Raw genomic sequence first — 26,054 nt, 5'->3', positions numbered from 1 at the left:
GTCCTTTCCAAATCTGGTGACCAGCACTAAGAATGTCGCTTTCACCCTTTCCCTAAAAGAAAGCTTGATGCAGGGTGCCTGTCTGGCTCAGTTGGTAGAGCATGAGACTCCTGATCTCAGGGTGTTAAATTTGAGCAAGCCTCATGCTGGGTGTAAAGATTACTTAAAATTAAAAAAAAAAAAAAAAAAAAAATCCTTAAGACCAGACATGCAAAGCCAATTGACAATATCCTGCCTCCCTCCACATCTATTCTTTTTTTTAAGTAGGCTTCACGCCCAGCCTGGAGCCAACACAGGGCCTGAATTCACGACCCTGAGATTGAGATCTGAGCTGAGATCAAGAGTCAAATGCTTTACAGACTGAGCCACCCAGGCACCCCCCTCCATATCCATTCTACACACCCAGCCTCATAGTATCATGCATGGGCACGGTCAGATTCAAAGTCAAGAGAAAACCAACACACTCCACTAAACAAGGTAATAACTTAGGAGAAATGGCAAAATGAACATCTGCTACTTTTTCCTACCCAAAAGGAAACCTCTCCCTCCTGTCCTGTATGATTTTGGTGGGCCTACTGATCATGTAAGACTGCCTTCCTCACTATCAAGATGGAACATGACTTAATCAGTGTCCCTCCCTCTCTGAGGAATCTGAATCCTCAGTGGAGAAACATGAAGATAGGAAATACCTAAAGGGAGTTAATTCGGTGCCATGAAAGGTGCCTGGTTCAAACATCCCTGAAATGGCCTTAGCTCCTGACCTTCCCAAGGCTTGACTGACACAGTCTGTTTCTGAGACCTGATAGTCTTCTAAAAAAAACAAACAAAATGGGTTTTCAATAAACTAGGAAGTGTTTATTCTGTAGCTCTCAAAGAATCTTGGCACATATAATGGCCCCAGAAGTGGGATGTGGTGGACCTATGAAAATGGGAGCAGGCTGTAAGGATTCCCCCATCCATGTCTGAAAGTTGCATTCATCATCTTTATTACACCATTGCAAAGCAGCCAACTGCACTCTTCCTCCTTGCGTTCTGGAACCCAGTCCACATGCCTCCCCAGGCTAAATCTTTAGGGAAGTTGGTAGGCAAACATCAAAATACTAGAGTGTATGGCTATTTCGACAGCTTTCAGTATAATCCTAGAAATGACTTCACTTCAGCCTAGGCAGCCTATCTGATCACAGAGATGAGAACGTTCTGCCTCACCTACAGTGGCCTTTTCTTCTGTGGGAATCCAAGACAACAAAGTCAGATAATCATGAAGGACAATGAATCTGAATCAATCCATCAATGACAATGCTATAAGATCCAGGATAGAAGGAAACAGCAAAAAATAAGATCAGAACCAAGAGAACTGGGGGAAGCTAGATCCCCTAAGTACCTCTTGATGTATACTCCCTTCTGGGAAAAGCACCAAGCACTGGGATGAAGTCAAAGAAAAGAAACAACTACTACTGCCTTTATCGCAGAGGCAAAAGCAGCAAAATTAAAGGCTGAAGGACAGAGTAGCAAGGCCTATTTCTCAGAGAAAAACCCCCAGGCTATGGCCCAAAGTCAAGTACCAACCCAGAGGAGATAATGCATATTGATCAGCAGATTTAAGTAGAGTTAAGCTGCCACAGTAACTTTGGAAAATAAAACCTATCATTACTCCAAAATCAATTTCTACATGTCCTAACCACATGTCCTAACCACAGCACCACCAGAATTTGGGATACAGAAATGATATACCCCCACTAGGAAAATCCTACCCAGTGTCCTCAAATGTGTACACAGAATTCATAGGAGCAATAGAGAGCAGGTTCAATAGTAGCTAGCACATAAGGCAGTGTGGGGTTTATCCATCTATACATGTGTCTCTGGTATTGAAAGGGAAAAAAATCTAATCATGGAGCAATAATAGCTAAATACAATGACCTCTGTAACATCCAAGACTAATATCAACCAAGCATCCAAGTTAATGTATATCAGCAACTTTCTACAAAGATACAGGGACCACAAGATTTCAATGCAGACAATAGGTAAAAATAGAGATTAATTCTGAAAAACAGATTATGTGTTAGAGACAAATGTAGGAAAAAATTATATTCCTTGAGTTGTACTAAGAGAAGAACTGATTTATGAAAAGTCTAAAATCAAACTGCTTATATCCAATCAGTTTATAGATTATGATCTGGGGAACTGGGTAGCAAACAAAGCCAGTTCACAAGGAGGTGGACAGAAACCTGAGTGTGCCCGCCTTCCTCTGTGACAAGTGTACTCAGAAGCTTGGTTGCACACCACACAGAATCACAGTATCGATAGCATGGTCTCCTAGGATGGTCTTTCCAGGAGCAGCACTGGAATAAGGGATTCTTTCCCCCCACGCCCAATGTTTGTTAGTTTAAGTTATTTTAATTCCAGTATAGTTAACATACAGTGTTATATTAGTTTCAGGTATACAATACAGTGGTTCACTAATTCTGTACATTGCTCAGTGCAAGACATTCTTTTCTTACATCTATGTAACCCCACTCCCACAAGTAATATAACCTACACCGTATTTCTATTAAATGGCACAGAATCGCTAGGAAGCAGAGAAGAATTTCCACTTCCATATGGATAGTATCTGTCGCTTACTTGTTAAGGGAGGGGAAATGTAATTCCCCAGACCCACTGCATTCTCCCATCATTTTTATTTACTGCCCTGAGAAAATATCCATTAGAAGCAAACTATAAGGAATATTTATGTTCTGTGAGCAAAGGGAAAAACAGAAGTTGGGTGGGGTCATGGATGAGTAAGGGCAGCCTAGAATGATTCTGCTAAAGATATTTCAACACCGATGAACACCAGAGGCCGTCATTTGGCTTATTAAAATAGTGCTGGATAGTCAGGAGAAGCTGGCACATTTTCCTGTAGATGAGATAGCCCTAGGGGTTTGAACAGTTGGAACACAGCTGCCATGGCTAAAACCAAGCAAGTACAGATGTCACACCAAAGTGGAAGTAATTTCATACCATCCCATGCTGCCAAATTCAAAATGCTAATGGCGAAAAAGTATTGAAGTCTTTAAAATAGACTAGATAACTATTTTAAATACCAATTCTATGTGTAACCAAAAGTTTTTGCTGTTAAGGTCCACGGACAATAGTTATGGCTTAGAGAGCCCAGTCAAAAATTTTACTCCTCAGCAAGATGAATGTATTACAATGTGCCGTTCTTACAGTCTGGAACAGCCACAAAGTCACTCGACATCAGACTTTGTAACTCCAAAGGTCCTTCAGAAAATGTCCTTTTAGGCAATTCTTTCTCCTTGAATAGTTGTTTCCCTTATAAGTAGTGCTCTCATTCTCTATATCCTTAATGGATATACTAAATCACATGGCACCACATCTCAGTGCTCACTACCCTTAGAAAGACAAGCCAGGGAAGGGAACACTTCACACACATACACACACCCAAACTTACCAAATGCCTTCTTAGGTTCTATTAACTTCAAGGTAAAGGGTTCATCTTTTTTTAATTCCTTTAACTTTTTAGCAACATCATAGTGACGCCACCCAATGATATCTTCTCCATTTATGGATTCAATATGATCCCCCACACAGATGGTTTTAATGGAGTCAATTAGGCTACCATCTTTAATTCTCTGAAAGAAAATTAAGGATAACACTTAATACAAAATGGAACTGTATAACATTGCTTTTTATGCCCCCGAGACATTATACGTATTGACATATTCACAATGCAGCTTAATGCTCAGTTAAAGATAAAGACCAGGCAACAAAGGACAACCACCATACCTCATTCAGAATTCTGCTCCATCAGTCATCATACCTCCTCCAAGAAACTTCTCCTCAAATCCTCTGGGTTACTCCCCTAAGAATCATTAAGGTGTTACTCTCCTGCTTCTATAGTAAGTGTTGTTACATATGCTGAGCTCTAAACTAAGCACTTTACATTTGCCATCTCATTTAATTTCAACAACCTTTAGCAGAGCCTCAGACCATAGACTGAAAAATTGAAGCTTGGAAAGATCTGTTCCAAAAAATAGGAAGGGAAGGAAAACTTCCAGACTCATTCTATGAAGCCAGCATTACTTTGATTCCCAAACCAGACACCCAGCAAAAAAAGAGAACTATAGGCCAGTATCCCTGATGAATATGGATGTAAAAATTCTCAACAAGATACTAGCAAATCGAATTCAACAGCATATAAAAAGAATTATTCACCATGATCAAGTGGGATTCATTCCTGGGCTGCAGGTCTGGTTCAACATTCACAAATCAATGTGATACATCACATTAATAAAAGAAAAGAACCATATGGTCCTGTCAATCGATGCAGAAAAAGCATTTGACAAAATTCAGCATCCTTTCTTAATAAAAACCCTTGAGAAAGTCGAGATAGAAGGAAAATACTTAAACATCATAAAAGCCATTTATGAAAAGCCCACAGCTAATATCATCCTCAATGGGGAAAAACTGAGAGCTTTCCCCGAGATCAGGAACACTACAGGGATGTCCACTCTCACCACTGTTGTTTAACACAGTGTTGGAAGTGCTAGCATCAGCAATCAGACAACAAAAGGAAATCAAAGGCATCAAAATTGGCAAATATGAAGTCAAGCTTTCACTTTTTGCAGATGCCATGATACTCTACATGGAAAACCTGATAGACTCCACCAAAAGTCTGCTAGAACTGACACATTAATTCAGCAAAGTCACAGGATACAAAATTAACGTACAGAAACCAGTTTCATTCTTATACACTAATAATGAAGCAACCAAAAGACAAACAAACTGATCCCATTCACAATTGCACCAAGAATCATAAAATACCTAGGAATAAACCTAACCAAAGATGTAAAAGATCTGTATGCTGAAAACTATAGAAAGCTTATGAAGGAAATTGAAGAAGATACAAAGAAATGGAAAAATTCTGTGCTCATAGATTGAAATAATATTGTTAAAATGTCAATACTACCCAAAGCCATCTACACATTCAACGCAATCCCAATCAAAATTGCACCAGCAATCTTCCCGAAGCTAGAGCAAGCAACCCTAAAATTTGTATGGAACCACAAAAGACCCTCAATAGCCAAAGTAATATTGAAGAAGAAGACCAAAGCAGGAGGCATCACAATCCCAGACTTTAGCCTCTACAACAAAGCTGTGATCATCAACACAGCTTGGTATTGGCACAAGAACAGACACATAGACCAATGGAATAGAGACTCCAGAATTGGACCCACAAAAGTATGGCTAACTAATCTTTGACAAAGCAAGAAAGAATATCCAATGGAAAAAAGACAGTCTCTAACAAATAGTGCTGGGAGAACTGGACAGCAACATGCAGAAGAATGAAACTAGACCACTTTCTTACACCATTCACAAAAATAAACTCAAAATGGATGAAGGACCTGAATGTGAGACACGAAACCATCAAAATCCTAGAGAAGAAAGCAGGAAAAAACCTCTCTGACCTCAGCCTCAGCGATTTCTTACTTGACACATCTCCAAACGCAAGGGAATTAAAAGCAAAAATGAACTATTGGGACCTCATGAAGCTTTTTATCTTTGCACTGCAAAGGAAACAATCAACAAAAGTAAAAGGCAACCAACGGAATGGGAAAAGATATTTGCAAATGACATATCAGACAAAGGGCTAGTATCCAAAATCTATAAAGAACTCCCCAAACTCCACACCCGAAAAACAAATAATCCAGTGAAGAAATGGGCAGAAAACATGAATAGACACTTCTCTAAAGAAGACATCCAGATGGCCAACAGGCACATGGAAAGATGCTCATGTCACTCCTCATCAGGGAAATACAAATCAAAACCACACTCAGATATCACCTCACGCCAGTCAGAGTGGCCAAAATGAACAAGTCAGGAGACTATAGACGCTGGAGAGGATGTGGAGAAACAGGAACCCTCTTGCACCGTTGGTGGGAATACAAACTGATACAGCCACCCCGGAAAATAGTGTGGAGGTTCCTCAAAAAATTAAAAATAGATCTACCCTATGACCCAGCAGTAGCACTGCTAGGAATTTACCCAAGGGATACAGGAGTGCTGATGCATAGGGGCACTTGTACCCCAATGTTTATAGCAGCACTTTCAACAATAGCCAAATTATGGAAAGAGCCTAAATGTCCATCCACTGATGAATGGATAAAGAAGATGTGGTTTATACATACAATGGGATACTACTTGGCAAGGAGAAAGAATGAAATATGGCCTTTTGTAGCAACATGGATGGAACTGGAGACTGTTATGCTAAGTGAAATAAGTCATACAGAGAAAGACAGATACCATATGTTTTCACTCTTATGTGGATCCTGAGAAACTTGACAGAAGACCATGGGGGAGGGGGAGGGGGAAAAAAAAGTTAGGGAGGGAGGCAAACCATAAGAGACTCAAAGACTGAAAATAAACTGAGGGTTGATGGGGGGTGGGAGGGAGGGTTGATGGGGGGATGAGCATTGAGGAGGGCACCTGTTGGGATGAGCACTGGGTGTTGTATGGAAACCAATTTGGCAATAAATTTCATATTAAAAAAAAAAATCATATGCATTCCCTACTCTTACCAAGTGGAGTAATAACTTCTTCTGAATCCACAGTATGATCACTGCATCTAAGAGTTAAGAGCAAAACTCATGTACCCCAGCATCTCTATAATTATCATTAGAAAAAAGAAAATTGTAAAAGGGTAACCTGGGAAGGTTGGGCATTTTTAAGTTTTATTACTATATACCAAAATTCACAATAGGCTTCTATTTCACCCCCAAATTTTAAGAACAATGCTATGTTCATTATAATAGTAACTATTAATATGCTTTATGCAAGTGAAATAATACCAATTCAGAGCTCATTATCATTACGAATAATCAATTATAAAATAAATGAGAAATTTATAATCTGACACTGTTTTATTAGGGGTCCATATTAACATTACAAGTTAACAGAATTAAGAGTAACCACAGCAACCACTAAGTACAACTGGAATTTCTAAAAGGTCACAGAAAAAGAAACAAGATTTTTAAGAAGACTAGAGTCTAGGGGCGCCTGGGTGGCGCAGTCGGTTAAGCGTCCGACTTCAGCCAGGTCACGATCTCGCGGTCCGTGAGTTCGAGCCCCGCGTCAGGCTCTGGGCTGATGGCTCGGAGCCTGGAGCCTGTTTCCGATTCTGTGTCTCCCTCTCTCTCTGCCCCTCCCCCGTTCATGCTCTGTCTCTCTCTGTCCTAAAAATAAATAAAAAACGTTGAAAAAAAAAAAATTTTTTTTAAATAAAAAAAAAGAAGACTAGAGTCTAAAGAAACAAAAAAAACTATTAACTATATCCTGTTATCTACCCATTCTTAAGCCATTAGAGAGTGTCAAAATCTATACATAAATATTGCCTTCTTAAATTTTACTCTCATCTATCTCTTCATACCTTCTGAACCTATTTTTTTTCCTTTGAACAACACACAAATTTCAGTGTCCTATCACATGTTAAGACTTGTCACAGTTTTATTAATACGTAGTATATAAAATTAATTAAATGAAAAATTTTACAGACATGTATAAATCTTACTAATAAATTAAAGGTCAGAGGAACAAAAATCTACACTGTCTTGGGCCTAGGAGTAGTCACAGAAGTCACTAGAAGAGTGTCTAGACAGAAGGAGGAAAGGCAGTTACCAGAAGTCCAAGTAGCAAGGCGAGAATCCAGGTGGGCAAGAAAAACATCAAAGCACAGGTAAATAATCAGAAGTAGCAGATAAGGATCTGGGATGAAGAGACAGGAAAATCGGTGTAAGAAACCTGAACACCATAAGGTGAATACAGAAGTGGAAGACACAGATTATAGACATTGTGGGTTACCTAAGCTTTAGCCTCTTAAGTTCATAAAATAAAGAATGAGGTAGTAATTGAGACAAGTTTCTGGAATATATGCTTTGATAATCATATTATAACATGACAGAGATTAGTAACCTTGCTAAAAATGCTACTCGAACACAAAGGATGGAAAAAAGATATTAATGCCATGCTTATATTTAGTGAGTCACTTAATATCCTCTGTAACACTTAAAACTTTGTCTAATCTGGTTTTATCTCATCTTGATACTGCAAAAAAGCAGAGAAGACAAATTTTTAAAAGATAGGATTTACAGCATTATTAAACTCAGAGGATCCTAGCCACCTCAGAGAATTATTATTCTCCGTTATTTCATCGCATATACTTATAAAACCTGCTAATCACAGACACCAGAACTCTAGGGCAGCATCCCACCCTCCTCAAAATCTTAGGTATCACATTCAAGGTTGTTTGAGCTGCACGCCCTGCTGCCATGGTCAGCAAGTTTGAGATCTGTGCTGCTGATCCTAACACTGTCCTCAGACTATGCTCATGATAATGTAACATTCTTAATTATAAACAGTTATTTCACTTAGTCCTCACAACAAGCCTCATTCCATTAACAAATGAGGATACCAAGGTACAATGATTACTGATGAAAAGAACACAACAAAAAGAACTGGGCTTCAAACAGACGTTGCACCCACAGACTGCATGACCCTAAATTATGACAAAGCCTAGAATATTTAGCATCTGTCCCTCTGTATAAGTGTTTGCCAACCAGTCCTAAACCATTCTGGGAATTTCTAGTTTTAAGTATACTCTGAATTTTCTGATAAGGTTATTTATATGCTCTGGTTCTGGGAAATCTAGGCTTGGATGCTAAAATCACAAATATTTAAGTCTGTTGTCTTTTACCCAAGAAGTTTTACCCGTGAAAACCACACCATACTTTAATTCAAATTTAAGAAATCACATAAATGTTTTAGATTCAACATAGATCCTACAGTATAGGTCTGACATTTCACTTACCATAATGCCCTTGAGGTCCATCTATACCGCCAAAACTGGGAAGATTTAATTCTTTTATACAGCTAATACTAATGCTCCATTGTGTGTATATATACATACATCTTTATCCATTTATCAACTGATGGACACTTAGGTTGCTTCTGTATCTTGACTACTGTAAAGCTGCAATGAACACCATACACAAAGGCATGGTGTATTTATCTTTCCAAATTAGTGTTTTCATTTTCTTCAGATAAATACCAGAAGTGGAATTGCTGAATTGTATGGTAGTTTTTTAATTTTTTAAAGAAAACTCCATATTGTTTTCTATAGTGACTGCATGCTACATTCCTATCAACAGTATTACAAGGGTTCCCTTAACGTCCCATCCTCAACATTTGTTATTTTTAGTCTTTTTGGTAATAGCCATTCTAACAGGTGGAGGTGGTAGCTCATTGTGGTTTTGACTTGCATTTCCCTGATGATTAATAACCTAGAACATCTTTTCATGGGGGCACCTGGGTGGTTCAGTCGGTTAAGCGTCCAACTCTTGGTTTCAGTTCATGATCTTGCAGTTCGTGGGTTCAAGCACCCCTCCAGGCTCCATGCTGGCAGTGCAGAGTTGGCTTGGGATCTCCCTCCCCTACCTGTTTGTCCCTCCCCCACTCATGCGTGCAGTCTCCCAAAACAAACTTCAAAAAAAAAAAATCTTTTCATGTATCTGGTAGTCATCTAGGTCTTCTTTGGAAAAATGTCTATTCAGCTTTTTTGCCCATTTTTTATTAGACTTTTTTTAGTTTGATATAGTCCAACTTGTTTGCTTTTGCTTGTTTTCAGATTCAAAAATCATCACCAAAAACCTATGTCAAAGAGCTTACTCCCCACGTTTTCTTGTAGGAGTTCTGCGGTTTCATGTTTTAATTCAAGTCTTTAGCCCATCCTGAATTAATTTTTGTGTATGATGTGAGATAATGATCCAATTTCATTCTTTTGCAGATGGCTATCCAATTTTCCCAGCACCATTTATTGAAGAGAATCCCTTCTCCACTGTAGATTCTTGGCTCCTTTATTATAAATTGACTATATACACAAAAGTTTATTTCTGGGCTCTGTATTCTGCCATAGTGATCAGTGTTTCTATGCCAATACCACACTTTTTAAATTACCAGAGCTTTGTAATATAGTTTGAAATCAGGGAGTGTGATGCCTCCAGCTTTGTTCTTTCTCAACCTTGCTTCAGCTATTCCAGGTCTTCTACAGTTCATATGAATTTTAGGACTATTGTATTTCTGTGAAAAGTGCCATTGGAATTTTGACAGGGATCACACTGACTCTGTAATATTGCTTTGGTTAGCATTTAACAACATTAATTCTTCCAAGGCATGAACATGAAATAGCTTTTCATTTGTATCTTTCTTACATCCTATAGTTTTCAATTATTGGTCTTTCCCCTTGGTTAAATTTGCTCACAGGTATTTTATTCTTTTTGATACAATTATAAATGGAATGGATTCTTCTGATAGATTATTCACATATAAAAGTGCAAGATTTTTGTGTATTAATTTTGTATCCTGCAACTTTACTGTAGTACTTCTAACAGTTTTCTGGATAAAGTCTTTAAGGTTTTCTATATCATCTTCAAGCAGTGACCATTTACTTTTTCCTCTCCAATCTGGATGCCTTTTATTTCTTTTACTGGCCTAACTGCTCTGGCTAGAACTTCCAATATTGTGTTGAATAGAAGTGGCAAGAGAGAGCATGCTTGCCTTGTTCCTGATCTTTGTGGAGAAAAACTGAAAGTTTTTCCTTTAAGGATGATGTTAGCTGTGAGCTTGTCCTACAGGACCTTTATGATGTTGAGGTATGTTCCCTCTATACCACTTTGTTGAGTTGTTTTTTTTTTTTTACCATTTGAATTCTTTCAAATGTTTTTTCTTCAACCATTGAGATAAAAAATGTTTATATCCTTTTGTTAATGTGGTATATCACACTGATTTATGGGTGTTTAATCACCCCTGAAATAAATACCACTTGACCATGATGTATGATCCCTTTAACATATTGAATTTGATTTGCTAATATTAAGGATTTTTGTATTTATGTTATTAGGAATACTGGCCTTTTTCTTGGGGCATTCTTGTCTGGTTTTTCTATCAGGGTAATTCTGGCTTCATAAAAGGAGTTTGGAGGAGTTCACTCTAATTTTTGGAAGAGTTTAAAAAGGACTGGGATTAATTATTCTCTTTGAAGGCTTGGTAGAATCCACCAGTGGAGCCATCTGGTCCTGGGCTTTTGTTGGGAAGTTTTTGATGACTAGCAAGGAGACTGAATCCATCTGTTCAGATTTTTTATTTCGTCAGTCTTGGTAGGTTGTAGGTTTCTAGGAATTTACTCATTTCTTACGTTGTCCAATTTGTTAGATAGGATAGTTCATAGCAGTCTCTTACTATCCTCTACATTTCTATGGCTCCACTGTAACATCTCTCATTTGATTTTGAGTCCTTTTTTGTGAGTCTAGCTAAAGGTCTGTCAATTATTTTTCAAAGAACCAGCTCTTTGTTTCATTGTCTTTTTAGTCTCTATTTCTGCTCTAATATTTGTTATTTCCTTCCATCTACTAACTTGGGGTTTCATTTAGTTCTTTTTCTATTTCCTTGAAGTGTAAAGTTAGGCTGAGAATGGTTTCTCAAGGCAGGCATTTACCTCTGTGAACTTCTTAGTCCGTGTAAATGTAGAGCTACGTAGTACTATTAAATACAGTTCTCTGCTCATCTAATTATGTGATGATTTGTTAGTACTCCTAATTGATAACTTAATAGCAGTATCAGATTTTTATAGATCATTCCTTTATACCTGCAACAATCCTGTGAAATAGGTGTTAATATTCCCTTTTGAGAGAAGGATCAGAGAAGCTTAATGACTTATCAAAGATCATTTGTCCAAGTAAATAAGTGGTTGGACTAAGACTGAAAGCAGGCATGTGTAGTTCTAAAGCCCATGCTCCTATATATCACCACTCCCTGATCATGGAATCCTTCTTCCTTACCCTTGTCAATCTATACCACACTGTCCTACTCTAACCTACTTGGACTTCTAGCCACTACTGAAAGGATATCAAGTACTCACTTTAGCATATATACTAAAATTGGAACTATATAGAAAAGATTAACACAGTCCCTGCACAAGAATGACATACAAACTCTTGGAATGTTTCATTTTTTTCTCCTGCTTATCTTAGCAAAAATAAACATTGAAAGGGTGAGCCAGAAATTAATGAAAATGATTACTTATAAGGAGTGGGAGAAATGAGTAATGGGATAGAGGGCCAGGAGAAAGTGACAGATCTCTGAACGTCTTTTAATATACTTTTGAATCATTTTAATATTTTATTTTTTCAGAAAAAATTAGAACATGATGCGGAGAAAACTCAATTCAAAGAGAAGTGGATTCAATAGTATTTCAAATGAATAACCATCACCTAATGGGGAAAGGGACAGGAAAGAACCCACTCCAAGTAACCTGAATAGAATACTTTGTGTATGTACATGTGTGTACATGCATACCAATCTTGAACTCTTAATAGGTTCTTCATAATATGGATATAGCAATCCTGAAACTATTTTGCATATATTGTAGGACTAAGCAAATGAGTAAATATTTTATTTTAAAAAGTATTTTAATAGGGGCACCCAGGCAACTCAGTCAGTTGAACATCAACTCTTGGTTTCAGATCATGATCTTCTGGTTTGTGGGTTTGCACCCCACATCAGGCTCTACACTGACAGTGCAGAGCCTGCTTGGGATTCTCTCTCCCCGTCTCTGCCCCTTCCCCACTCATGCTCTCTCTCATAATCAACTTTAAAAAAAAAAAATATATATATATATACATATATACATACATATATACATACATACAAAATATATATATATATATATATATACATATATATATATATATATATTTTTTTTTTTTAATGGGGGAAGGCAAGGGAAAAAAAAAAACCTATGGGGCAGGATTAAAATTTGAGGCATAATTTTGAGTCCATTTACTTCTAAAATAGGTTTTCTAACCCCATCACTGAAAAGACCCAGAAACAAGGACACTCCAGTGACCATGAAGGAGTCTAACTAGCATCCAGATCTTGACTTTGAAATATCCATCCTCACCAAAAGCAAAACCAGAGCCCCATGAAAAAATGGTTGATTCCAGGCTTGGGAAAAGACAAAAGATGAACCTAGAACATCTTGTTGTGCCAGAGAAGAAGAACTGCTTAATAAATGATCAGAGACATGTCAAAGGATACACAAGCCAGCTGAAAGATTCCGGCAGACCAAATCTCAGAAAATCTGAGCATAAGCAACAGTTGTGGACTATAACCCATTAAGTGAGAAATCATGTATCCATGCTGATAAAAACAAAAAACAAAACAAAACAAAAAAAATGCCACTTTTTTTCAACAGAATGTTTTAAATATATAAGAAATGATGGAATTTTTTAAAATTCACCATTTTGAAACCATTATAATAAAAATCAATTCAGGCAAAAATCAATCAACAGATGTTCAATCTGTAAGGTGCAAGTAGGAAAATGATATTTTTAAAATAAAGTTTCTCCCCACAAATATTAATTACAAAGGAAAATATAACATTGCAATGAAGACTGGCAGACACTATACCTTAGGTAAGTGACAAAGGTCATAAGCAAGCTAACATAATGCACCTTCCCATGTGGTACACCAAGAGGGACACATCTAATTTTCCTACCAAAAATACATAATCCGTTTCTCACACTGTCCCTCAATTCAGGCTTCTTTGAGGTTTCTCATTCTATGAAAGGCTGAGGGATTATTCTAAAGACCATTAAAAAGACAACTAAATAAAATTCATGACCCTGGATTACACCTATAAAGGAAAAGAAAAATGCTACGGAGGATATGAGGCAACTGACAGAAATGCAATATAGGCATTAAAAATTATTTTATCAATATTAGATTTTCTGAATTTCACAACTGCACTGTCTAGCTATACAGGAAAAAAACCCCTGTGCTTAATAACTACGTTCTGAAATACTAGAGGCTAAATGGGAATATATGCATTCCACTTTTTCAAATGGTTCTGAAAATTATATTTGTACATATGTATACATATACACATACACATGTGTGTATTAGACCAAAAAAGCAAACGTGACAAGTGGTAAAAATTGGAGAAATGGGTAAAGGGTATTATGGAAGTCTTCTGTATTCTTACAATCTTACAGTAAATTTGAAATTACCCCCACCCCAGTTTGTAAGAAGTCCTATTAATCGTATTCATTTCTCTTTTAAGTTGAATTCTACGTCAGCAGTTTGCTGTATGCTCCACTTTCTCCTTGCCATCATGTTCTGCCTCCCCAGGGCTAGTGACTCGTACTGACGCAGGCACATGTTCAAGGAGACATTCAAGAAAAAAAGAACACAAACTCTGAACAGAGGTTAAGATCTAAAAAATCCACGTATGTTTGCAAAACTTCTAAGCCCTTCCTGCTGACATTAGAAAGGCATTGCTGCATGTGCCTCATGTCCTGAGCTTCCCCCAGATAATCCCACATGACTTTCCCAACTCACGATTTTCCATTTGATCACCCACTCAACCTTCAACACAGTCCTATCTTTTAGCAGAGCTAAAAATAGCCATTCTATCAAGTGGGGAGTTAAATAAAGTACTATTTACAGTTAAGGAGGTTGCTTACCTAAGACTTGTTTTAAATGACAGTGCATCAGCAAAGAAAAGATTTGGACAAAATAAAAACCTGAAACATACTCTGTTGCATGAAGTTTGTAACTAATTCTTAGTGAAGTGGATGGGAATGCCAGCTCTGGAGTCAGAGCTCTTAAATTCAAATACTGAATTTTTCTGCTATATAACTTTAAAGCAAGCTACTTAACCTCCCTTATCCTGTTTCTACATCTGTAAAATAGAGGTTGGTAATAGTACCTACCCACAGGTCAATCTCCCAGACATCATGTTCAACAGAAGAATCCAGAAACGACAGAGTACATAATATAGGATTCTACTTACAGAAGGTTCAAGAACGAGCAAAACTGTAGTGATAGAGGTCAGAGTAGTGGCTACCTTTGTGGGAGAAGCATACTGCGTGGGAAACAGTACAAGGGAGACTTCTGGGTGGTGGAAATGAAGTTTCCCTTGATCTGGGTGATGGTTAACAGGTGTGAGTACAATAAGCTGAACATTAAAAATCTGTTATACCCTGGGGTGCTTGGGTGGCTCAGTCTGTTAAGTGTCTGACTCTTGAGTTTGGCTCAGGTCATGATCTCACAGTTCATCAATTCGAGCCCCATGTTGGGTTCCCCACTGACCGTGCAGAGCCTGCTTGGGATGTTCTCGCTCCCTCTCTCTCTGCCCCTCCCCTGCTCACGTGGGTGTATGCTCTCCCTCTCTCAAAATAAGTATTTTTTTGAAAATTTGTTATACCTCAACAAGAGGAAACATAGTACCAATGGAATGGTTGAGACTTAAATGAGAAAATGTATGTCAAGTGCCTAGTACATAAGCATTCAATAAAAGTCTGTTATACAATTGCTTAATAGAACTGTTTAAGAGATAAGTCTACTTTTCTTTTCCCCACACCTCAGTTCTTAGTTTTTCATACTATTTCAAACTTCCTTCTCTTGCCTTTACAGCTCTATATTGCTCTATTTGTATTTAAATAAATTCTATAGTTAAAAATTCTTGGGGCGCCTGGGTGGCTCAGTCGGTTGAGCGGCCGACTTCAGCTCGGGTCATGATCTCGTGGTCCGTGAGTTCGAGCCCCGTGTCGGGCTCTGTGCTGACAGCTCAGAGCCTGGAGCCTGTTTTGGATTCTGTGTCTCCCTCTCTCTGACCCTCCCCCGTTCATGCTCTGTCTCTCTCTGTCTCAAAAATAAATAAACGTTAAAAAAAAAAAAAAATTAAAAAAAAAAATTCTTCAAACTTTTCTAAAGCTTATTTATTTTGGGGCAGAAGTTGGGGGGGGGGACGGGGGAGGGAGGGGTGGAGAGAGAGAGAGAGAGAGAGAGAGAGAGAATATATGTATCCCAAGGAGGCTACACACTGTCAGTGCGCAGTCCAACACAGGGCTCAAACCCACAAACCATGAGATCATGACCGGAGCCAAAAATCAAGAGACAGACACTTAACCAATGAGCCACCCAGGCACCCCTGAAGACTATTTAAGATGTAAGAAGGTGTCAAAAATATGTTGGAGCGCCTAACTGGCTCAGTCAGCAGAGCATGAAACACAGTCTCTGGGTCGTGAGTTCGAGCCCCACATTGGGCATAGAGATTACTTAAAATTATATAGGTGTATGTATATATGTATGTATATATACATACACACACATACATACATATACATGGACACCTAGGTGGCTCACTAGGTTACATCCAACACTTGATCTCAGCTCAGGTCTTTGGTCTTGAGTTCAAGCCAAACAGTGATGGGCCCCACACTGGGCATGGAGCCTACTTAAAAAAAAAAATTGAGGGGTACCTGGATGGCTCAGTCTGTTGAACATCTTACTCTTATTTCAGCTTAGATCATGATATCACAGTTCATAGAATCAAGGCCCACATCAGGCTCTGTACTACAGCGTGGAGCCTGCTTGGGATTCTCCTTCTCCCTGTCCCACCCCACTTGCATGAGCTCTCTCAAAATTATATATATATGTAATTTTTTTAATATAGCAAAAATGAACTATTGGGAACTCATCAAAATAAGAAGCTTCTACACAGTGAAGGAAACAATCAGCAAAACTAAAAGGCAACTGACAGAATGGGAGAACATATTTGCAAACGACATATCAGATAAAGGGTTAGTATCCAAAAATCTATAAAGAACTTATCAAACTCCACACCCAAAAAACAAATAATCTAGTGAAGAACTGAGTAAAAGACATGAACAGACACTTCTCCAAAGAAGACATCCAAACGGCCAACAGACACATGAAAAAACGTTCAACATCACTCATCAGGGAAATACAAATTAAAACCACAATGAGATAGCACCTCACACCTGTCAGAACGGCTAACATTAACAACTCAGGCAACAACAAATGTTGGCGAGGATGCAGAGAAAGAGGATCTCTTTTACACTGCTGATGGGAATGCAAACTGGTGCAGCCACTCTGGAAAACAGTATGGAGGTTCCTCAAAAAACTAAAAATAGAACTACCCTACAACCCAGCAATGGCACTACTAGGCATTTAGCCAAGGGATACAGGTATGCGGTTTCGAAGGGACACACGCACCCCAATGTTTATAGCAGCACTATCAACAATAGCCAAAGTATGGAAAAAGCCCAAATGTCCATCAATGGATGAATGGATAAAGAAGATATGGTATATATATACAATGGCAATCAAAAAGAATGAAATCTTGCTATCTGCAACTATGTGGATGGAACTAGAGGGTATTATGCTAAGCGAAGTCAGAGAAAGACAAAAATCATATGACTTCATTCACAGGAGGACTTTAAGACAGAACAGATCAACACAAGGGAAGGGAAGCAAAAAAGAATATAGAAACAGGGAGGGGGACGAAACATAAGAGACTCTTAAATATGGAGAACAGAGGGTTACTGGAGGGGTTGTGGCAGGGGGGATAGGCTAAATGGGTAAGAAGCATTAAGAAATCTCCTGAAGTCATTGTTGCACTATATGCTAATTTGGATGTAAATGTAAAAAATTAAATTAGAAAAAAATAAAATATATTTGGAAATAACCCCCCCTCCATTTTGTTTAAATGAAACCTTACCAACCCATCCCTGCTGAGCCAGTTCTGACTGTTAAGATCATTTCTTTGACCTGGTAGATTTTCTTAAATATTACCCTCCAGTAAGTCACATAGTTATTTTTTTAAGACTTACCTTTATAAAAGCATAGCCAGTACCATTATCTGTAATGGTGAGACCAAGTGAATCCTCAGATTTATTTATATTTACTTCCTTTTTGATCCCTTTCACATGGGCAAATATAAAATCTTCAAGACCTATCTGTGATCCTAAGAGTCTTTCCATATCAACTTTAGGTGTGTTTAACGTGCAGTATAAGATCTGTAAGAAAGAAAGAAACAGTTCAGTTTCCATCAGGAAAACATTCTGGTTATTAGGGTATTTGAGTGAAATAGTCGATTTATGACAGAAGTTACATCATTAACATTGGGTAATATATATGGAGTATTTCCTATAGGCAAGGCTCTATATTAAACAATTTACGGTCATTATCTCACTAAATCCTCACAATGACTTTACAAATACTTATCCCCTCCAAATTACAGATGAGGAATTTGAGGTTTAGTGAAAGAAAGTAATTGGCCTAAGGTCACAAAGCCAACATTTGTCAAGAGCAAGATTCTGAGTTTACATCTCACCAACTTCCAAGTGATTTGAAAATACCTCCACTACCTGCCATTTACAATGCTAAAATCAAAAGATGTCTTCTCAAAGGCAAGGCCATGACATGTATGCCACAATGAAATTATAGGCAAGTCTATTTTTGAAAACTGCTAAGTTTTTTAAATGAGGAAATTTATCTTGCATTAGAATGCTTAAGAAAATTAATGAACGAGGTGCAAAAATAAAGAGGTCTAAAACATATCTTACAGACTCACTAATCCAATCCCTTAATTTTCTTGGGTATGTAAAACAAAAACATTTCAGTATAGCAGTTTTATTCCAAAATAGTTAAGGTTTTTTTTATTTTTATTATCAATTTTGCCACAGATGTTGCCAACACTTCCTTGGACCCTGAGCCTTGCTTCAGTCCTCACTTTGTACCCTCTCCCTGGATCCCCAGGTTTCATACCATTCTTGACTCCCACTGAAGGTAAGCCTTCTCACATCCATAAGCCTCATGAAGTTCAGGAATGGCACAACTACTACTTATTAAATGGATCTTTAAGGCACATCAGAATGTGTCTGAACTGGAAGCACTCTCTGTTCTACAACTAAAAGATCCAGCATGGTCAGCAAGATTCTGACCAATTTCAGATGTATATGAAAGGAGCTACTGAGAAGGACAAGAGGCAACTGGATATAAAAGAAAAAAGGCTTACAAAGAAACATGTGCTGTCCTGCCCTTTCCGCTTTTCCTCTGTGGGGAGCTGTGCTAACTGGTGGACCTTTGATTTAACCCTTTGTGTTCCTGGGCAGGGCAGAATATATTTAGTTCTGTAATTAGTAAGTTTTTGTGAAATACTCTAGTATAAGAACTGTATTATTCACAGGGAAAAAGAAAGTCCTTTAAGAAAGGTTCCTATTCTTTATTCTGTGAAATCAATGGTATAATTAGTCCACTGACAAAAATCAGTAATAGTGTGGGTAGAGGGACAAGGTAACATGCACAGTGAACAGTTTTCCTGATTTTCTTTCTCAAAACGATGGGAAGTAAAGAAACAGTTTTATTATTACTGTTTTTAACAGTGAATCTGCTAATGGTGTTCATAGTGGATCCCAACACCATTAACATAAAAAACAACTTACCAGTTAGAAAACATTAAAACAGAATGATGATGTAATAGGGCAGGAGAAAAGCCCCAAAAAGGAAATCCCACACGAAGTGGACTTCTAGTTACTAAGCTGTTTCCTTTCTTTCAATTTTTCACATTTCCCTCAGAGCAAATATTAGATTTCCTGTAGGTATGACCCTTTTTCATTGTGCTTCCTCCCCTACAGAACAATGTTGCATCCCAGGCAGCCAAAAGTTTGCAGGCAAGGCAAGACATGGGTGCCTTCCTCTTCCCCTCTTCACATAACACTCAGATCTCAAGTATCTATACATCTTATGTGCTTTGAAGGAAAATGACTCACATCCCCTATTCTAGGCATAAGATTTAAACTAGTATAAGCGGCATTTTAGGAGCAGGCATGTGGCCAATCGCGGCCAACAAGACATGGAAGAAGATGTCCAAGGATCTTCTGGAGAGTATTTTTTTACTCTGAAGAAACATACAGTAAAAGACCATCCTTTCCTTGCCCTGGATGCTGCCTTATCTGTAGGTGGTCTGGGAACTTCCACCACCATCTTACTACTGAGGAAGAAACCAGTGCCAAGAAAGGCGAAGCAAAGAGATGGAATAAACCTAGATCCCTGACATAGGGGAGTTGCTCTGTTCACCAACTCTGGAGCTCACTCTACCCCTTTTATGCAATTGTTTTATCCAATTTTAGCAAGTAGTTTCATATTATTGCAGTTGAAAACTTATTAGATACACAGTCTTATCCCAAAATATTTAGTTACACAAACCAATAATTTCACCAACCCATTTTAGATTTTGTTTTCAACTAAAAAGATTCCAGATATAAAAATACAAAAGATAGGAATTCTATTTCTTCCATTTAAAAGTTCTTTCTAGGGGTGCCTCCATGGCTCAGTCAGTTGAGAGTTCAACTCTTGATTTCTGCTCAGGTCATGATCCTAGGGTTGTGAGCCCAAGCCCTGAGTTAGGCTCCGCACTAAGCATGGAACCTGCTTGTGATTCTCTTTCCCTCTGTCCCTCCCCTTCTCACTCTCTCTAAAATAAAACATAAGCAAAAGTTCTCTCTACTTTCTAGCTCAATTTATCCTTAAACTCAGTCAGGAAGCTGGTGAATTATGTTTAATATACTGAGATACTATGCATCCTTATCCAAATTTCACATCCTATCTCCTCTATCAAAAATTTCAGGCACAGGGTACCTGAGTGGCTCAGTCAGTTGAGCGTCCAACTCTTCAGCTCAGGTCATGATCTCAGTTGGTGGGATTGAGCTCCATGTTGGGCTGTGCGCTGACAGCACAGTGCCTGCTTGGGATTCTCTCTCCCCCTCTCTCTCTCTCTGCCCCTTCCCGGCTTGTGCTCATGCTCACTCTTGTTCTCTCAATAAATAAACATTTAAAAAGAAGAAATTTCAGGCACAGAAAAGTGGCTCCCCTTACTTCCAATATCAGCAAAATAAATCTCCAAGAGGAAATATTTCATCCTTAAAATGGTTAGGAAAAAAAAAAAAAAAACAGATTAAGAGGTAAGAGATTTGGGGTGCCTGGCATGCAGCTCTTGATCTCCATGTCCTGAGTTCAAGCCCCACACTGGGCATAGGGATTATTCTTAAAAATAAACTTATGGGGGCACCTGGGTGGCTCAGTCAGTTGAGCATCCAATTTCAGCTCAGGTCATGATCCCACTGTTTTGTCAGTTCGAGGCTCATGTCAGGCTCTGTACTGACAGCTCAGAGCCTGGAGCCTGCTTCCAATTCTGTGTCTCCTCCTCTCTCTGCCCCTCCCCCGGTTCACACACAGTCTCTCAAAAATAAACACTAAAAAAAAAAAAAAAAGTAAGAGACTTGAATCTAGTCCCACTTCCGTACTCTCAGTGAGCTCAGTCAAATCATCTGACCTCCCTGGTCCTCATGCACATCATGACATTAGTAAAGTTGGTCTACTGACACACTTGTTGCAAAAACTGAGAGACTACATATATGAGTGCTTCTTAAACGAAAAAGCTCTTTATAGAGGTTATTATTCCTGGAATGTAAGGGTTTCTTGAACAGTGATGTTTCACCCATGCTTGAAAGCTGCTTAGTTTTCCTGAAGAGATCAGATTTTGTTTCTTTTTAATGTTATCAGATGGATTTTTAAATGTAACAGATGGATTCCTTTTCTCCCATAAATTACATTATCTTTCAACTTTGTTGTTAAAGAATAACTCATGGAGGGGCACCTGGGTAGCTCAGTCAATTAAGTGTCTGACCTTGGTCCAGGTCATGACCTCGACCTTGTGGTTCTGGAGTTCAAGTCCCACATTGGGCTCTGTGCTGACCACTCAGGGCCTGGAGCCTGCTTTCTTCTCTCGTTCTCTCTCGCTCTGCCCCTCCCCCCACCCACTCATGCTGTTTTTCTCTCAAAAACAAATATTAAAATAAATAAATAAATAAATAAATAAATAAATAAATAAATAAAATAAGAGGGGGCACAAGGGTAGCCCAGTTGGTTAAGCATCCAACTTCAGCTCAGGTCATGATCTCACAGTTCATGGGTTTGAGCCCTCATTGGACTCTGTGATGACATCTTGGAGCCTGGAGTGTGCTTCAAATTGTGTGTGTGTGTGTGTGTGTGTGTGTGTGTGTGTGTGTGTGTGTGTGTCTGCCCCTCCCTCCCTTGCTTGCATGCTCTCAAAAATAAATAACTCATGGACAGTATTCTTACCATGCACTGTATTTGAATTGCTATCTTCTGGTTATCATGTGGTTATGATTATTCACCCTTAAAACTCAATATAGCCAAGATAAGTCTGAACGACTATAGAGTCACTAATATAGATTAATATTGCCTTTTCTCTCCATTATATACTTTATAATGTCCCTTGTTAATAAATAGCTTGTCATTGTTGTTTCAAAAATTATTCTGGCCCACAAACAGGTCACAAATTTCTCCAAAAACATATCAAGTGCATTTTTTTTTTTTTTTTTAAATCAAGGAAGTCCATTTCCAACTTTCTTTTGTTTAATACTTTCCTTAAACAGGAACTGAGTTGGTCAAAGATTCCACATGTTCCAAAGTTCTCTGGAAGAAATTATAGGCTTGTGTAGCTGGCATGAGATTATTTGTGACTGTGATTTTAAGTACAAGCAACTGGAATCTTTACCTCTTGAGGTTTTCTAAAATAGCAGTATTACTATTTTAATACTACTTTCCTACATCTCAATCTACCAAAAATCTAACTTTCTACAGGTTTTCTAGAAATATCCATGTTATTACAGAAAATAAAAAGCACATAATGACAAATCTAGTAACTAAACCACACTTTTTGCTGTTGTTGTTTCCTTAAGTAATCTCTACAGTAAACACAGAGCTTGAACTCCTAACTCTGAGATCAAGATTAGCATGCTCTACGAACCAGGCCAAGCCAGGCACCCCAACTAAACCATACTTTCATCAGGAGTTAATACTTCATCTTTACACATAAGAACACTGCTTGGATTGTTTCCTTTGTTAATGACTATGGTTTTTATCTGGGCTGTTCTCATTATCTAAGTCTCAGACTTTTTCCTCAATAAAAGATTATTTTACCTCTATCTGATTAACTACCCTTAAAATAAGAGGAATTAGGGGTACCTGGGTAGCTCAGTAAGTTAGGCGTCTAACTTTGGCTCAGGTCATGACCCCGAGGTTCATGGATTTAAGGCCCCTCATCTGGCTCCGTGCTGACAGCTCAGAGCCTGAAGCCAGCTTCAGGTTCTTTGTGTCCCTCTCTCTCTCTCTCTGCCCCTCCCCTGCTCGCATCCTTTCTTTCTCTTTTTTCCTCTCTCTCTCTCTCTCTCTCTCTCTCTCAAAAATAAACATTTTAAAAAATGTTTTTAAATAGCAGGAATTAAAAACAACCTGAGGGGTGCCTTGGTGGCTCAATTGGTTAAGCATCCAACTCTTGGTTTCATCTCAAGTCAGGATCTCACAGTTTGTGGGATGGAGCCCTGGATCAGGGCTCCCAATCCCTGTTTGGGATTCTCCCCGCCCCCCCCCCCCACCCCTCCCCTGATTGTGCACTCTCTCATGCTCTCAAAAATAAATAAAATAAACATTAAAAAAATATATAGGGGCATATATGGGTGGCTCAGTCAGTTAAGCAATTGATTCTTGGTTTTGGCTCACGTCATGGGTCTCCTGGTTTGGGAGAGCAAGACCCACTTCAGGCTCCAACAGTGCAGTCTGTCTGGGATTCTCTCTTCCCCTCCCCCACACTCACACACACACTTTCCAACTAAATAACTAAATACATACATACAACCGGAAACTAGGAACAAAATAATTATGGGGGCGGGGGGGGGGGGGAAATTACCCATTTACTGAGTGCTTGAATAGATGAGAGTAGCTTTAGCCAAGCCAGTGACCATATTCTTATTCAAAACTCTTCCACAAAGCTCTCAAGGTCTTATGCTACATGGCTCCTCCAAAATAGGTTATGTGATAATCAAATAACTTCTAAAACTCAAATAATCCTTCAATTACAGTCATGAACTGGGGCACCTGCTCATCCCTCTTAGCTGTACACAGTTTGAATACTGGCTCCCACTTCCAGTAAAGTAGTGGCAAAGTGAAGGAACGGAGAAGATAGGTCTGGAAGAATAGAAAAATAAAATCAAAGTAAAGGTCCAAGAACCATTATGTGCACCAGGTACTTTCACATATTAGCTCCTTTAATCCCTCCAGCAATTCTAAGTAAGAGATATTACCTTCCCCCTCTTTTAACAAACTAAAAAACAAAGGCTAGAAATGGCACTATTTGCAACAAATGGATAGACCCAGGGGCATTCTACTATACTAAGATAAATCTGACCAAGAAAGATAAATATTGTATGATCTCACTTACATGTGAGCTCTAAAAAGAACAAACCTCAGATACAGAACAGATTGGTGCTTACCAGAGGCAGGGGATGCAGGGTGGGAAAAACAGGTGAAGGTGGTCAAAAGGTACAAATTTCCAGTTATAAAAAACAAGTCCTAGGAATGTGATGCACAGCACCTATAGTTAATACTATATTGTAGATTCGAAAGTTGCTAAGAGAAATCTTAAAAGTTCTCATCACAAGAAATTATAACTATTTGTGTTGACGGATGTTAACTGGATATCATGGTGGTCACTTTGTGATATATACAAATACTGAATCCTTATAATTTACATGTATTTCAGGTATACATCTCAAAAAAGTTAAAAAGACTTAGATAAAACGGGTTAGAGTCATATCAGTAGTATTTGGTGCACATGAGATTCCAACCCTGGATGTCCAAGTCCAAGTTCTTTTCCCTGCAGTGTTACCTCTCTTGACATCTAACACCTGCACAGAGAGAGACACCTAAGTTACTGATCACTTCCTAAAGCCATTAGCGCAACTAATCCTTGTGAGTCAAGTCCTGAGGGCAGGCATAACTACGCCCTGGGCAAGGTGATTTATTAGGTGATTTATCTAAGGTCACATAGGTAATGAATGACGATCAAAATGGGAATTCAAAACTTCTGGGCTTTTTCTAACCCATGATACTATAATTGTGCTGTAACCAAACTCAGCTTTGAATTTTTTTTTTTTTTAAGGTTCATTTATTTGGGGGGGGGGGGGGGGAGGGGCGGGGTGGCGGGGGAGAGACACGTGCACATTCAACAGGGGAGAGGGGCAGAGAGAAAGAGAGAGAATCCCAACCAGGCTCCACACTCAGCACAGAGCCAGACACGGGGTTCAATCCCATGACGTCACAAGATACCTCTCGAGCCAATATCGAAAGTCAGACGTTCAACTGACTGAGACATTCAGGTGCCCCTCAGCTTTGAATTTAAAATGCAGGCAGAAACTATACATTTTTTGCTCTATATAGAACCAAACTAATACTGTTTACCTAATTAACCACTTCCTGAAAGGAGTTAGAAAATCTGCAAAAAGGAGCTATTTGTAATTGATTCTAAAAATCAAACATGATTAGTCAATATCAAAATATTAACACATTGTTTGATTTACTGTAATTTTAAGTTTGAGAGAGAGGGAGGCAGAGAGAGAGAGAGGGAGGCAGAGAGAGAGAGAGGGAGGCAGAGAGAGAGAGAGGGAGGCAGAGAGAGAGAGAGGGAGGCAGAGAGAGAGAGAGGGAGGCAGAGAGAGAGAGGGAGGCAGAGAGAGAGAGGGAGGCAGAGAGAGAGAGGGAGGCAGAGAGAGAGAGGGAGGCAGAGAGAGAGAGGGAGGCAGAGAGAGAGAGGGAGGCAGAGAGAGAGAGGGAGGCAGAGAGAGAGAGGGAGGCAGAGAGAGAGAGGGAGGCAGAGAGAGGGAGAGAGAGAGAGAGAGGGAGGCAGAGAGAGAGAGAGAGAGAGGGAGAGAGAGGGAGGCAGAGAGAGAGAGAGAGAGAGAGAGAGAGAGAGGGAGAGAGAGAGAGAGAGAGGGAGGCAGAGAGAGAGAGAGGGAGGCAGAGAGAGAGAGAGGGAGGCAGAGAGGGAGGCAGAGAGAGAGAGAGGGAGGCAGAGAGGGAGGCAGAGAGAGAGAGAGGGAGGCAGAGAGGGAGGCAGAGAGAGAGAGAGGGAGGCAGAGAGAGAGAGAGAGAGAGAGAGAGAGAGGGAGGCAGAGAGAGAGAGAGAGAGAGAGAGGGAGGCAGAGAGAGAGAGAGAGAGAGAGAGGGAGGCAGAGAGAGAGAGAGAGAGAGAGAGAGGGAGGCAGAGAGAGAGAGAGAGA

General features: G+C 39.1%; 1 protein-coding gene and 1 non-coding gene across 4 annotated transcripts in view; one reads left to right on the top strand and one right to left on the bottom strand.

Moving 5' to 3' along the window:
- Positions 1-26,054, bottom strand: part of GIPC2 (GIPC PDZ domain containing family member 2) — an 86,222-nt gene that overhangs the window by 40,095 nt on the left and 20,073 nt on the right. For all 3 annotated transcript variants that reach the window (XM_042952316.1, XM_042952315.1, XM_042952317.1), the window contains exons 2-3: positions 17,745-17,930; positions 3,449-3,629 (exon numbers count right to left, since the gene is read on the bottom strand). In XM_042952316.1, the coding sequence (XP_042808250.1) occupies positions 3,449-3,629; positions 17,745-17,930 (367 nt within the window). The remainder of the gene's footprint in view (positions 1-3,448; positions 3,630-17,744; positions 17,931-26,054) is intronic.
- Positions 11,958-12,061, top strand: LOC122228961. The gene has a single exon (XR_006206843.1). It is a non-coding gene; the product is annotated as a U6 spliceosomal RNA (small nuclear RNA).

Source organism: Panthera leo, chromosome C1, assembly GCF_018350215.1.
Source record: "Panthera leo isolate Ple1 chromosome C1, P.leo_Ple1_pat1.1, whole genome shotgun sequence".
Classification (NCBI taxonomy): domain Eukaryota; kingdom Metazoa; phylum Chordata; class Mammalia; order Carnivora; family Felidae; genus Panthera; species Panthera leo.
The sequence above is the reverse complement of the archived record's forward strand: the minus strand, read 5'-3'. Positions and strand labels throughout refer to the sequence as shown.